Source organism: Ochotona princeps, chromosome 29 (genome assembly GCF_030435755.1).
Source record: "Ochotona princeps isolate mOchPri1 chromosome 29, mOchPri1.hap1, whole genome shotgun sequence".
Lineage (NCBI taxonomy): Eukaryota > Metazoa > Chordata > Mammalia > Lagomorpha > Ochotonidae > Ochotona > Ochotona princeps.
The window spans coordinates 17550322-17566253 of record NC_080860.1 but is presented as its reverse complement, the minus strand read 5'-3'; the positions used below and the strand labels follow the sequence as shown (position 1 = coordinate 17566253).

Here is a 15932-nt window from a genome sequence, read left to right as displayed (position 1 = left end):
ATCCTCTACTGCTTTTCCCAGACCACAAACAGGGAGCTGGATGCGAAGTGGAGCAGCCAGGACTAGAACCAGCACCCATATGGAATCCCAGTGTAAGTGAGGATTTTGCCACTAGGCGATCACGCTGCTCCCCCTCCCTCCGCTTTTTTAAAGATTTATTTATTGGGACCAACATTGCACTACAGTTCAGCCTCCACCTGCAGTACCAGCATTCCATACAAGCACTAGTTTGACTCCTGGCTGCTCCACCTCCAAACCAGCTCCCTGCAAGTATGCCTGGGAAAAGCCATGGAGGTTGACCCAACTACTTACACCTCTGCACCTGCATGGGAGACCTCACTTCACTAATTTGCATGTCATTCTTGCATAGGAGCCATGCTAATCTCCGTATCTTTCCAAATTCAGTATGTGCGCTGCCAAAGGGAGTACCACATGTGAGAGTCTGAAGAAGCTGCTGGCTCCTAGTTTTAACCTGACCCAGCCCTGGTCCCTGCAGCCATTTGGAGAGAAAACCAGAGGATGGAAACCTTCTACCTCTCCCTCCCTCTGTAATTTTGCCTTTCAAATAATAAAATAAAAGCAAATCGTAAAATTCATTTGAAAGGCAGAGTAACAGACAAAATCTTCCATCAGCTGCCTCACTCCCCAAATGGAGGTAACAGAGCTGAGCCAGGCAGAAGCCCAGAGCCAGGAACTCCATCTGGCCCTCCCACATAGCTAACAGTGGGAGGTAGTCATCATCCACTTGCTCCCCAGGCACATGAGCTGGGAGCTGGATGAAAAGGACAGCAGGGCCTGGTGTGGTAGCCTAGCCTCACCTTGCACAGGATCCCATAGGGGGACCAGTTTGTATCCCAGCTACTCCACTTCCCATCCGGCTCCCTACTTGTGGCCTAGGAATGCAGTGGAGGATGGGCCAAAGCCTTGGGACCGTGGCTTTGGATCAGAGCTCTGGCTGTTGCAGACGGAAGATCTTCCCGTTTCTCCTCTCTGTATATCTGACTTTCCAATAAAAAATCTAAAAAAAAAAAAAAAACCTGCACAGCTGCCAGGACCTGAAAGAACATTGATACAGAAATCCAAGCCTTGGTACTATGGTGGCTCTGCCAGCACCCACCCAGCAATCTGGGTGGGGGAAGGGGTGCACTTAGCCGTTAAGCAACTGATTGGAACACCCAGGCATCCCATGTCGGGGTGTCTGGATTGCAGTCCTGGCATAGCTCCTGAGAAACCTGGATTGAGCTTCTATGTCCCCGTTTGGCTGCAAGCATTTGGGCAATGTGCGGGTGCTCTCCTCGCCAGTCCATCAGCCTCTCAAGAAGCAATTTTTGGGTCTGATGCAGAGGCTGTCCTTTGTTGAACTGTGTCAATTCTGCACCTCCACTTTCTCATCACCAAGTGGGGACCAAGTCTTCCAGGAGGTTGTGAAAATGTTTGTGCTTTAGCACAACTGTGAAGAACATTCCACAAAGCAATGCTTTCTCTACATTTCTCAAAAACCAAGTCTCTTAGCCACAGTATAGAAGTGAAACTTAAAAGCCACTTTAAGCTTACAAACTGGGTCAATCGGAAACCAGCTTCCTAAAGAGTACTTTTTAATACCCAGGAGTCACACTTCTCCTTCACAATGAGAAAACTGGTTAAACTGTGACATTTTGAGTTCCACGTTCCAGCAAACTAACCCAAGGACAGTCTCAGTGCTAAGCTTGCCCAGTGTTAGGGACTTCAATATATAACTGAACCAACTCACTAGCATACAGCACTCAAGGTTTAGCTGATCAATACTGTGCTTTGAGACATTTTGGGGTGAAGGAAACGAGGGACTACTTAAGAGGTGCAGAGCTTTTCCTTCTAAAGAATGTAACAGCTACTAACAAGGGGCTGGCACTGGGGTGCTGTCAATTCAGTCACTGCTTGCTACCCCAGCAGTCAGTATTAGAATACTGGTTCAAGTCCCAGCTACTGCACTTTCATTTTAGCTTTCTGCTAATGAGCTTGGAAAAGAGCAGGTGATGACTCAAGTCCTTGAATCCCTACCACGTGAGACCTGGCTGGAGCTCCTGGTTTCAGCCTGGCCCAGCCCCAGCTCTTGTGGTCTCTTAGGAATTGAATCCATGGATGGAAGCTCTCTTTCTCCCCCTGTCCCAATACTGCCTTTTCAACTCAATCAACAAATAAATCCTTTATGAAAAAGAATCACGGGCCCGGCAGCGTGGCCTAGCGGCTAAAGTCCTCGCCTTGGAAAGCTCCGGGATCCCATATGGGTGCCGGTTCTAATCCCGGCAGCTCCACTTCCCATCCAGCTCCCTGCTTGTGGCCTGGGAAAGCAGTTGAGGACGGCCCAATGCATTGGGACCCTGCACCCGTGTGGGAGACCTGGAAGAGGTTCCTGGTTCCCGGCTTCAGATCAGTGCGCACCGGCCCGTTGCGGCTCACTTGGGGAGTGAATCATCGGACGGAAGATCTTCCTCTCTGTGTCTCCTCCTCTCTGTATATCTGGCTGTAATAAAAATGAATAAATCTTAAAAAAAAAAAAAAAGAATCACTATTTTATGGATCCAGTTTGTATCCCTAATTAACATTTTATTACATCCAATGCAGAAATTAAATGTAGGCCCAGCACGATGGCTCAGTGCCTAATTCCTCACCTTGCAAGCACCGGGATCTCATATGGGTACCCATCCATGTCCCAGCTGCTCCATTTCCCATCCGGCTCTCTGCTTGTGGCCTGGGAAAGCAGTGGAGGATGGCCCAAAGCCTTAGGACCCTGCACCTGTGTGGGAGACCCGGATGAAGCTCCTGATCACCCCTAGGGAGTAAACTGGCAGATGAAAGATCTTTCTGTGTCCTTCCTCTCCATAAAACCTGATCTGCCATTCCAAAAATAGAATCCTTAAAAATGCAAATTTAAGCACTTGTTATGCTCAGTATTTACCCCCAGTGTCATCTATCAACATTCCAGAGTGAGCCAAACACCTTCCCAAGTTAAACACAGACCACAGCCTTCCGGAGGTGCTGTGCTTTGGAGAACACTTTGTTCAGCTGGGCTCCCTTGTAAGCATCAGTTATCAGAAGACTGGTTCAGAGAGGTCCTATCAGCTGGGCTCGTAGGAAACTACTCAAAACCCATGAAACTCAATATGTGCACTGCAAAACACATCATGGCCTAACAGGGCAGGAAAACGTGGGCCCCCATAGAGTCATATACCAGGTTTCAGGGGACGACCAGTTGAAGAGCCCCCCCCTTAAGGGAAAATCAAGACTGTACACGTGGACAATATCCCCAAAGCAGCATTTATTTACCCATTGGATTCCAAACATTTATTTTAGAAGTCTGGCATTTCATATTCACCCATCTTGATTGACGAGGGCTGACACATGGTGCTGTCAGGGTACACAAGGACAATAGCCAAAGAGTTACAAAAAAATAAATCCATGATTCTTAAACAATAGCAACCAAAAAAAGTTACACGTATCAAAACTTTAGATGCATTGCATTGAAAAGAAGGTTTTGTGCACGTCATAATTTAAAGAGGCAAAAAAACAAGGCGCTACTGAAACCTCACGTTAAACAGTTTATCATAAAGCTGATGGAAAGGAGCAAGTTGTCTCTCTGTATCAGCTTCCCTTAACAGTTTTCCATTAGCTGAAGAAAGAAGTGGGAGGGGTGAATTCGGTTTTTTTGCATGCACAAAGATGTACTGCTTAACAAAACACTATCAGCTTGTTTTAAATAGCCACTGTAGCCTGGGTTGGCCACTTCTCCTTTCTAAATGCCCCCATTACTTATGCCTGAATTTCTCCTAGATCAACAGGCATGGTGAAATGCCTCATTCAGAACTCACTTCTCTGCACATCTCAAAAAGGGAGCTCCTGTGGGCTCACAGCAACCATCAGTCCAGCAATGCCCATGAAGGTTGATCTGAAACTGCTTCCCAAGAGACAGGAGAGCAGATCTGAGTAGCTGTGCTGCCAATACAGATAGGTTTAGCACTAGATACTTAGTGATTGTGGCAAGGAAGAATTGGTGATGATGAGGGTGTGGGTGAAGGAAGGGCCAGGGGACTGGAAGGATCTTCAGTTGCCTTCTCCTGCTTCTTCATCCTGCTGGTCGCTCGTCCAGAGGGTGAGGTTGTCTCGCAGCAACTGCATGATCAGAGTGGAGTCCTTATAGGAATCCTCGTTTAGTGTGTCCAGCTCAGCTATGGCATCGTCGAAGGCTTGTTTGGCTAAGAGGCAGGCCTGCTCGGGCGCATTCTGGATCTCATAGTAGAACACGGAGAAGTTGAGGGCCAGGCCCAGCCGGATGGGGTGCGTCGGCTGCATGTGCTCTTTGCTGATCTCAAAGGCTTCCTTGTAGGCGGCCTCAGATGCTTCGACCACACTGTTTTTCTTCTCCCCGGAAGCCACCTCTGCCAAGTAGCGGTAGTAATCACCTTTCATTTTCAGGTAAAACACCTTGCTCTCATACTGGAAATCATTGCAGTTCTTGATGAGGAACTTGTCAAGCAAAGCCAGAACATCATTGCAAACGGTCTCCAGCTCCTTCTCGATCTTCTCTCGGTAAGCTTTAACCTTCTCTAATTTCTTTTCATTTCCATCGGCCATGGTTTTCTGCTCAATGCTGCTGATGACCCTCCAAGAGGATCGCCTGGCACCAACCACATTCTTGTAGGCCACAGAGAGCAGATTTCGATCTTCATTGGTTAGAGGTTCATTCAGCTCAGTCACCTACAAAACATCACAGATAAACACTGAGACACAACTCAGAAAATCTCGGAAGGGACTCTCCCTTTAACATCAGCAACAATCCTTCTCAAGAACAGGGTTACAAACAAGCCACTTTGGAGAATTAAAACCACTCTTGGTAAAAAGCAATGCAGATATGGATCCTATCACAAGAAAGGCTGCAGGCTAACAGGAGACAAATATTCTCAAAACAGACACTTGGTAGGACCCCTGAGAAATTCTCAGGCCTACGACGTCGCTTTCATCCCAGCAGAGGAACAAAGATAAATCACAAAATGGCTCCAAGATGGTTGGTCCACAGTGATGGAAAAGAAAAACTTGAGCTTCAGCTACTCCGCAAGATATTCTCAACAGCCAAGACACCGATCCCCCTTGAACAAATGTTGAGAGACTGGGAGTGTGTTTCATGTTCTATTTCCAGCTCTAGAACTCCACACAGAAACAATCACAGTTCAAATACATACTAAAATGATAAGAGCTTAGTGGATAAAGTCAAACACTGCCAGTGTTCCAGGCTGGAGCATTGCCCTCTGTGGTTGGTTAGTCTCCAAGGACACTTTGGGCTGCCTCTTTCCCCAAGCCAAAAAAGAACGGCGTGTCAGTGACAGTGAGATGCTCCAGCCTCTCTGAAAGGAAGCAGAGCTGCCCCACAGCATGCTGCGCCCCAGCCACTGACCGGGCGGCAAGGATAGCAAGCAGTGACCACTTCAGATGGGAAAGTTCTGACAAACTGTGACTTTCCTTAGCTCTCTCTGATGTCAACTCCAAGGGAACCGTTATGCGGTTAGAAAAAGCACTAGGCTGCATTGTGAGCTTGAATGACATCTTCCGTAAAAGGTTATGTTTTGGTCCTCACCTCTGGTACCTGCAAACTGGATTTGTGGGAACAGGGATTTCTGCAGATGTAATTACTTAAGGTGAAACCACTCTAGATTAGGGTGGTGTCCTAAATCCAATGACTGGTGTCAGACACACCCACAGAGGGAGAAGGTCTCTGCGGGATGAGGGAGGCAGAGACTATAACCACGCATCTGCAACCGAAGGAACACCAAGAGTTGCTGGAAGCTACCAGTAACCAGGGGAGAGGAGAACAGCACTGTCAACATCTCCATTTTTCCAGATTTTTATCGGAAAGGCAGATCCACAGAGAGGACGAGATACACAGAGAAAAATCTTCCATCCACTGGTTCACTCCCCAAGTGGCTGCAGCAGCAGCAGCTGAGCCAGTCTGAAGCCAGGAGCTTCTTCTGTGTCTCCCACGTGGGTTGGGCCGTCCTCCACTGCTTTCCCAGGCCACAAGCAGGGAGCTAGATGGGAAGTGGAGCAGCCAGAACACAAATCCGTGCCCCTATAGGATCCTAGGGCTTACAAGGTGAAGATTTAGCCATTGATACATTGTGCCAAGATCCATTTCAGATTTCTAACTTGTAGAACCATAAAACAACAAACTTTTGTAATTCTAAGCCACCTACCTCCCCTTTCCCCACCTCCAACCGACAAAATTAACACTTAGAAAACCTGGTGTGGACCCCAGCAAAGCTATCAACTCACAAAACTGCCCTAGGACATTCCACATCCTTCAACAGAGGCTGTATCCTCTTCCATAAGGCAGGGGAATTTCAACACACCCTCCTAGTGAGGGTCTTCATTTAAAAACAGGAGCTTGGGGGAACACACACACAAAAGTTTGTTACTGGGAGCCAGCATTGTCTTAGCAAGTAAAGCCATCACCTACAACAGCTCCATAAGGGAGCTGGTACCAATCCAGTTCCTTTCTAAGATTTGGCCAAAGTGTCTGGGCCCTGCCATCCACTTGGGAAACGCAGATGAATTCTGGCTTCAGCTTGGCCCAGTACTAGCTGTTGCAGCCAGCTAGAGTCAATCATTCAAAGAAAGACCTCTCTCTCCCTCTCTAAGGGAAAACCAAGTTTGGTGGAGAAAATTATCACAAGTATCACAAGTATGGCATGCTTAAAATGGACTGAAAAAAACTGAACAGTAGAAAACCAAACTTTATACAATGATGGTTCATTTGTAGAATCAACAGTTCAAGAGGGCCTGGTGTGGTGGCCTAGTGGCTAAAGTCCTCGCCTTGAATGCGCCGGGATCCCATATGGGAAGTGGTTCTAGTCCCAACAGCTCCACTTCCCATCCAGCTCCCTGCTTGTGGCCTGGGAAAGCAGTGGAGGACGGCCCAAAGCCTTGGGACCCTGTACCCGTGTGGGAGACTTGGAGGAAGATCCTGGCTCCTGGCCTCAGATCGGTGCAGCACCAGCCATTGCAGTCACTTGGGGAGTGAATCATCTGATGGAAGATCTTCCTCTGTCTTCCTCTCTGTATATCTGACTTTGCAAAAAAAAAAAAAAAAAAAAAAATCTTAAAAAACAGTTCAAGAACATAAAAAAATTCTTTTCACATAAAAATCAGAAAAATGTGTCATCTCCTTACAAAGTAAAACAAGCAATGCCTGCAAATCTCTCCTGTCCAAGTCCCAGACAAGATAAAAATAACTCTTCAAATTTCCCTGCCCCAGGCCTCTATTCTTTTTGCAAATCCTTAACTCAAGAGTCTCTCTCCTTTGGCCTATTCCAAGCCACCAATGCCACTTCTCCAGTGACATCCACGTCTCCTTCCCCATGTCTGGTTCCTCAATCCTCACATGCCCACTGAGATCTGCCCCAGCCCAGGAAAAACCCCTTCCTACTAATTCTGAACCCTGGTTCCCTTCAAATCCAGCTGAAGAGCTATAACCTTCCTGACTTCTCTAAGTGCCTTCCAGCCAGCATACTCGCATTTGTTTACTGGAAATACAAAGAAACTCCATAGATTACCCAGAACACTCAAGCTCTCCTGAGTGACTCGGTTTTCTACAGCAATACTCAATAAAACAAAACACAGGCAAGAACAGGAAATTTAGAACTCTTGTGTCAATAACATCCAGTGAAGGCCACTTGACCTCAATATAAACGACATCCATAAGCCACAGTCTCCTTCATCCCATGACTAATAAGGCTGCTTCTGTTGGACTACTGCTGAGATTGACCAAGGTAGCCTCCCAGAGTATGTGACCAACCCTGGGTGCATCTGAAGTGCATTCAACCATACAGCATGTGCACAGAGTGTGATTACTGAAACCTAACACAGCAGCATGCAGTCTGAGCTAGCTGTGGTCCTGAATCAAAAGAGAAGCAAAATCAGCTCAAATGCTCTCCAAGGTCTCCTTCAGCTCCAGTATGAATGACTCCACCTTTCCTGGGCACCAATTAGAGGTGTGGGAAGACATGAGGGTGATTCTATTAACATAAGCTTGGGCGGATCTGTGGGCTTCAGGAATTTATATGAGCATAAATCTTTCTCCATCAGAAATGTACTGCCAAAAAAAGCTACTGGGCAATATTTACAATGACACCTTCACGAGAAAAAAAATCATTTACTAGGCATATTAGTGTTTATGTAACAACCAGCTGGCTGCCTGCCAGTCTGGATGAATCACTATCGGCATCAGCTGAGGGTGACTAACATACCCAAGCAAGCAAACACTGCTCTCAGGACCCTAGCCAGAGCCTAACTAGGAAATAACTGGATACGTTTAAATATAGTATTGTTTTAACACCCCTGGTTGTAACTCAGTTAACGAAAGGCAACTAATGAAATCTATAACCTGATTAGGAAACTAAAGAAAACTGCTCTCCCCACATTGAAAAACAGGCTTAATGGAAATTAGAATGGTCCACTGGAACAAGAACTGATGACATTGGTTGGCAGTAACTTCCATTTATGTTAGCGCCAGTCCCCAATATTACGAATACCCAAATAGCAGAGCCAGTGCAAACTCCAGTCATCCTCCGAGAGGCCGACCTGGGAGGCAACCCTCCATCCTAGAATGGAAGCAAGAGACCGGGCTCCACACTCAGTCAGCTCAGTCATCGCGGGGAGGCGAGCTGTGCTGCATCTCCATGAGCGCAGGCTTCCCATGTTCCCAGCTCAAAACAGGAAGCAGACAGCACCCTACACACCCAGACAACTGATTCAACCTTCTTTCCATTCCTCACTGGCCACCTATCAGCTGCCTTCAGTGCCGCAAGCCTTCCAGTGGTCACAACCCCCTCTTCCACCATTCACAGCGATGCCCCCACACCTGTTCACTGCCTTGCAATCCTGCACATCTTCCCACCCTATTTAATTCTACTGACCCCTTCCCTGCAGTGAGTGTGGGGGCCTCTGCAACTCAGGGGGACTGCACTCTGCCAGCGGTCCCACTGATGCCCTTAACACACAGGCCTGGGCCACACCAACTCCCCATCCCAGGACACTCCCCTTCACCCATTTTCTTTGCTCTGACTATACAGCATCACACAAAAGTCACAAACAACCCAGTCTGCTAACTCTATCTTCCTATGAAACTGTTTACTCAAAAATCCCTAGGGACCTCCTTCCAGGACCCGCAAGGCAATAAACTATGTGTTTATGAGTAAAAATAGACTCACTGCCAAAAATAGCACAGGGACTACTTAGGAAAATTCGAAGTTCTTAATCTGGGAAAAAAAAATCTAGCAGCAAAAGTAATAATGGTCAAGTGGGATGCCACCCTGCACTGCCAGATGCACCATCACTGTCAGGAGCAGTTACTTCCAACGAAGTTCTCCCCCCCTTCAGTCATACACCTACACACACGTGGCTGCCGCCTGGCCCTTCAACTACCCACACCCACAAACCACCAACCAGCTCGCTTTGGAGAGTTTGTAACAGATAAACTGCATCATAAAACCCTTTCTCCTTGAACCCTGTATGTTTAAAAAACAGAGAAAAGAGATGAAAGCTTTTTTGGCTGATTCATTCCCAAGATTACAAGAATGAGGTTCCTGTCTAGCTCCAAACTGACAAACTACCTGCCCTGAGACCACTCCCCAGCGCTATGCAAACTGGACCCCTCTCCTCAGGGAGAGGCTGCAGTTCTCATTAGGGTAGGAGGTAGGTGAAAACTAGCTCAGAGAAGGCCACGTTTGGGTCATCCATATTCATTTAAAGCTAACAATCCAATACAATAGCTACCTTTGTCTTATTAAGAGACTGCCTTTGCCTTGCGCTTCTGACATCACTGAACATTTTCATAGGGATTGGCAGGGATTAAATGCAGCCCCGGCTGAATAGCATCAGTACACGCTACTGTCCCCTGGAGCCACCAGGATTTAAAGCTTCACAAGCTAAGCCAGGTTCCGGGCCACAGGAAATGCCAACACCCACCACTGCAGGGAGGAATGCCACAGCAGCAGACAGGAGGACCGGGACACTTAGATTAATTTTAACACCAACTTAGACTGAAATTTGGGGACCTATGAGACATACATCAAAGGTAACATGGAGAAATAAATGGTGCCAAGCAATAGGAAAAGAAAAAATTTAACTACATGTAAAATAAGGGTACTTTTAAAAATTTATGGAAAACAGAATTAAAGAGGCAAGTTTATCTTGGTACAAAAAAACAATTGTGGAATCCGTGCAGTTTTTCACAATGCACATTAATTTTTTTTTAAGTATCCCAACAGTCCTGAGTTTCTCAATTCATAGCAGGAACTAAAATCAAGCACGTGGCACATTAAGCTAAAAACAAACGAGGTTCTTCAAAAGGAGCAAAATCTAGGTTTATGAGTTTCCCTCTTACGCTTCTTTGCTGTAATCAAAACCCATAAATGGTAAATTGATTCTAATCAAACTTGGGTAAGATGATTTATATTCAATAAGTTAATCACTTTAGAAAGCCTAGCCCTCACCTCTGTGGGGCGTGCTTGGAAGACAATGGCCATACCCCAGGATGTAAGCTGCAGAGGGAATCCCTCAGGTCCACGGGGCTTTATCCCACAGTGGTCAAAATGAGAACTATAAACTCAGAGTTCAAACTTGGCTTCACAATTTCACAGCTATTTATTTCATCATGAGAAAATCCTCGTTTCATTTGTACAATGAAGTTAATAACTGTTAGGACTGAGAATGCACACATGGGATAACAGCTAATCATCGGCTAAAAACTTCAATGAAAGCGAAAAATTCCATTAAGTATGAAATGCATTTGGGGTACCTCCTCTTAAACCATACTATTCCTGGCAAAGTCTACCTACCTTCCTACTACATTCTATCTACCCAACTATGCATAAAATCCCAAAGGTGATCACACTCTGGGTTTAAGGGAGAACTGGGGTTCTTGATAGAAGCTCTTGTAGGCTTAACTCAGGAACCCAAATCACATGGAGGCCACGATTCAGAGCAGCAAAGCTCTATTAGCTGTTCTGCTACCTGAAGTAACATTTACTTCAGACTATTACAATAACCTTGGGTCTTCTTTCTTCCTTAGCCGATATAATAAAGTGTCAACTGACCCTTGGAAGAAAAAGGGCTCCCTAGCCTTTACCCATTTCCATACTCATACCAGTGGCTTTAAGATTCCAAAGCAGCCACAGCCCAGGGCTCCCTCAGTCACCTCTGTTATTATCTGCACCACGGATTAGGTCTCACCCGGGCCACTCAGTCATGGTCTCCTTTTACACACCACCTGCTCATCTTCCCACTTCCCACAACTTCACAGCTGTTGCAGTAAGAGCCTTTTGCCACCGGCTAAGCCAAGTGCCTCTTCCTCGCCAACTCCCACTGCCTTCAACAGCTGTCCTGTCTCACTGCACTAAGGTTCCTATTGCTGTTCTTCCCGAGAGGTGTCTCTTGGTTCTGCCAACATTAATCAACTACCATGAAACATGTCATCTCAGATCACTTTTACATCTTCTGACTTCACAATTACCAACTACTTACTGCAATATAAAATCGATGACAGGGCAATAAGAGAATTTTGTCTCCCCATGAATATTCATGATAGAAATCTAGCTATTTCCCATCCTTTAAATCACTTAGCCTTTTGTACTAATATTTTAATCCCATTTTATAGACTTAATAGTTCTCATAAGAAAGTCATACACCCATTTTAAAAGAGGCTGTGAAGTGTTAAGGTCTCCCTTATGACCTCCACTTCAAGAAAGGACGTGGGTTCTAGAATCTTCCACAGTGTTTCTTCGACTTTGACACTTAATGAAGCCACCAGGTATGAGAAGAGCACAGCTTGAAGACAATTCTTAATATACTTCACCGCTGAAATAATTCTTGCCTCTTGAAATTACGAGGTGAGCCAGGCAATTCTAATGCTGCACTGATCTGAGGCCACACCGTGGTTTTCCAATATGCATTCTTAAAGCTTACCGACACTGTCCTCCAGGTGCCGCTGGTAGAGTAAGGAGCAGTCAGGACAGGCGGGTGGTATTACTAAGCAACCATTTCAATCATGAAGGAAACAGAACAGGTTAGATTGCCGTTCAGACAGACTTGTCAGTAACACCATTCCCAGTTTTCTACTTCGGAGGACCTGATGCCAAGAGATGCCAAGCTTCAAGGTCACAGTGGTGGCATTAAAACCTCTCCTCCCTCAAGTGTCCTGCTCCTCCATCCTCCCTGCAGCAATCGACTTACCTGCCCTTCCATCACCAAGAAGAAAGCCCACATAAGCCCACACAGACTCTGTAATTCACTTTCCACAAGCACTAGTTAACGTCTGTATTAACCATATGGAGATGGAGTGGCTCCAATTAACATTAGGAATCAAACCTACAATTTAACAGTAGACACTAGCAGCTGTTCTCGATGACCCTGACAAATCCTTTCTGATGTTTCATTAACTAGAGGATAAAAACAAAATGTTTTTATGAGGCAAAAGGGCCAAAAAAATATTTAAGAGGAGTCATTTTGAAATAATTGCAGATCACAAGGCTGGATGGCTTTTCCATCCCACCCGTCACTTCAGATTGACCGATGGGACAGATCCCTACCACACTGAAGGGCCCATCAGTCAGGAAAACCCCCACCTTAAACCCTGAGAAAAAATTACAGCCCTAAGGAATTGCAGCAAAAAAGCAACGAACCCGTTTATTAAACAGGAGGCCAATTTTTCTTCCCTCAAACTCCATATTGTTCTGGTACCACCACCTGGTTCTTTCCTATTTCCCTTCTCAGGTTGCCTCAGGTTTCCAATAGTTCCAGAATGTACCTTCCAACTGTTTTTCCTTAACCTCAACTCATCTTCAAACTCTTCTTTTCAACATGCTCATGTCCCCATGAGCTCCAGGGACTGCAGCCTTTAAGTCCCACTCACAGGTGGCCAAAGACCCCATTATCCCAGGGGCGAAAAGGTTTGTGCAAATGCAGCTGGCCCTGTGAACACAGCATTCCCTCACTCCCCCAAAAAATCAAGTTTCAGGGTCCCTCCCAGGAAAATGGTTTCACAGTGCGGTTTCCATAAAATTGGCCAGAGATGTCTTCTACATTTTTTTTTTAAACTCAAACACCTTTCTCACCCGGATAATTCTAAATCTTGCCCTCAACAAACCTATGTCATCTGATACCGGTGATCAAAATCCTAATGAGCTTTTTCCATGATGGCAAAATCTGAGAGCTTCACAAATTAACAGGATTTTTTTTTAAAGCAATCCCTTCAAACGGCCAGCAAAACTGACACAGGGAATCCTTCTAACTACCTTGCAGCTTAAGCCAGTCAAACTTGCCTACAAAGCTGGATAAACCGCGTTTTTTGAGTCTCACTTCCCTCCCCTCCTCTAGCCCCCCTAACCCTGAATTTCTGATTTTTCAAGTGGGTCTAAGATTGTGGAGTCCCAGAGGATCCTCCCAGGTCGTCCACCGGATGAACACAGCACGCTGCTGGCCGCGCCAGTTGCATCTCTTATCACTGCGTGACCTTGGCTCAGGGAGAAGTAACATTTCATTTAGTGGGGGGAAATTAAAAATGTTCAGATAGCGATACGAAGCGACAAGGGATCGCGAGATGGTGACTGGAGCAGGTGGCGTCTAACATCCACGGCATCTACCAGGGTGTGGCTGGCCACCACTCAGTGCCCGAGAAAATCGAATTTCCGTAAGGGACCCGCGCAAGCGAAGGCACCCAGGTTCGTGTCACCTGCTCGGGTTCCAGGGCAGAGGGGGCGACATCCCACCTGGAACCACACAGTGTCACCCCCCCAAACCTCCTCCCCCATCCTCCGGCCCGCGCCCGCGTCCACGCCTGGAATGCAGGGGAGGGGGAGTTCTTCGCACACAAAGCCCAGACCCTGGGCGTGGGAAGGTGGGAACTAGAACAATCCAAGCGAACAGAGCAAAAAAAGAAAGCAAATTCCCAATTGCACGGGTTTCATTCAGGTCGTGGCACAGAAAACCGGGACAGGGCACCACCATTCCCCCTCAAGAGTTTTTTTCTTCTTTTTCTTTACAAGTTGGAAGGCGAGAGGAAGGTGAGCCTCCCCCCTCCCCTCCTCAGACCCGGCAGAAGGATCTAGAAGCGCTGCGGCGACTCCCTCACGTTTCAAAACCCTCACACGGGGTGAGGATGCAGTGACCCCCGCCCCGTCTGCTCATCCACCCTCACCCCTCAGCGAGGCTTCCATTCGCGACCCCCTCCTTTTCTCCCTTCCTCCCTTCCTCCCTCCACCGGGGACCCCACCCAGGGTCCGAAGTCAGGAAATGGCGGGGGATTCGCGGGAAACGCGGGAGTGCGGGCGGCCGCGCCCAGGAACCATGAGGAGGGAGCCGCAGCGCCCCGCCGCCCCCATCACTCATCCTTCTTCCCGCCCGACCTTAGCGTGTCGGCGGACCCCCCCCCCCCCCCCAACATCCCACACCCTCCATCCCGCTCCCCGGGTCGGCCGCGCGGGACTCCCCGGCGCGCTCACCGCCTTCATGGCGGAGGCCATATCGTCGTAGCGCTCCGCCTGCTCGGCCAGCCGCGCCCGCTGCAGCAGCTGCTCACGGTCCCCCATGTCGCTCGCCTCTCCTCTCGCCTCTCGCCTCGCACCGCGCGCTCCTTCAGCCGCCCCCCGGTCGCCGCCGCCGCCGCCGCCGCCGCCGCCGCCGCTACCGCCGCGCACGCGCCCTGCTGGCTGCAGGCAGCGCCGCCGCTCGCGCCCTGCTCGCTGGCTCGCCCCGCCGCGCTGTGGCTCTCGCCGCCGACGCCGCTCAGGGAGGAGAGCCCACCGGCCGCGCGCGACGGGGTGAGGGCGGGGATGTGAAGGGAACCGGCGGGCGGGCGGGGCGGGGCGGAGACCGCGCCTGCGCAGTGGGAGCCGCCCAGCCAGGCGGCGGGAGTGGGCGAGTGGCGGGCGGGGGGAGAGGAAGGGCGGGCCGGCCCTAACGGTCTTTTTCAAGGTGACGTCACCTACTATAAATAGCTGCCGCCACCGCCCCGCCCCGTAGCCGCGCAAGCGCAGTGCGAGTGCTGCAGTTGAACGCCGCAGAGCGGGGAGGTGGGAGAGGAGAGAGAGAGAGATGCAGGGGTGGGGACTGCGGAGCCTGAGGAGGGGGCGCCGTCATGGCGGGCCTGGGAAGCGCCCGCAGATTCCACGCTAGAGATCCTGGCTTCGAAAGAGGCTTTCTTTGCTCCCTGCAAAAGCGAATAAAGCCATTGGCGAGGCAGAAGCCGCGAGCCCTTGAGCCGGCAGACCGGCCCCGCGGAACCCGGGGAGGCCCGCCAGGCCACGGGGCCACGCCCGGCGCTCGGGTCCGCGGGCTGGGTCGGAACTGGCCTTCGGGGACCACCCCGTGGACACCCTTTCACGTTCCTGCACACCCTTTGGGCCGACAGAGCGGTCTGCGAGGAGGAAGCTGCGGCCGGCCACAGTCCGTTGCTTTTGAGACACACCTGCTAGGGAAGCGGGGCTGCTCAGAGCTAAGGCCTTGACAACAAGCACGGGGCCCTGTTGTATCCTCACAGCTCCACATCCCGTCCTTGTCCCACCAGCCCCTCCCGCTCCCCCCGGGCTGGGCTTCCAGACAACTAGGAGAATCTCAGTGATATAGAATATGTCAGAAGCAGCCCAGGAGAAAAGGCCTTGGGATACCTGAGAATTGTAATGCATCCCCCCCCCCCCAAGTTGATATTCAGCACAGAGGGAGTAAGGAATGCTAGACGTTCAAATAGTGCGCTTGCCTGGAGAGATCTTAGCGGGCTTTAGGGGTAGCCTGCATCCCATAAAGAAACCTGCTCTGTTCCTCGGCGCAGCCTCCTGCTAATCGTGCTCCCTGGGAGAGCAGCAGGTGCTGGCTCAGGTGCCTGGGGTCCTTCCACTACGTGGGAAGTGCTG

At 49.0% G+C, this 15932-nt stretch overlaps 1 protein-coding gene and 1 non-coding gene across 2 annotated transcripts; both read right to left on the bottom strand.

Annotated features, from left to right (window-relative positions):
• Nucleotides 1–325: 325 nt before the first annotated feature.
• Nucleotides 326–429, bottom strand: LOC118759878 (U6 spliceosomal RNA). The gene has a single exon (XR_004996443.2). It is a non-coding gene; the product is annotated as a U6 spliceosomal RNA (small nuclear RNA).
• Nucleotides 430–3275: 2846 nt separating this feature from the next.
• Nucleotides 3276–14704, bottom strand: YWHAH (tyrosine 3-monooxygenase/tryptophan 5-monooxygenase activation protein eta). The gene is made up of 2 exons (XM_004592011.2): nt 14526–14704; nt 3276–4731 (listed from the first exon to the last, which is right to left on the bottom strand). The coding sequence occupies exons 1-2, from the start codon at nt 14610–14612 to the stop codon at nt 4078–4080; spliced, it is 741 nt and encodes a 246-aa protein (XP_004592068.1). The 5' UTR covers nt 14613–14704; the 3' UTR covers nt 3276–4077.
• Nucleotides 14705–15932: the final 1228 nt, after the last annotated feature.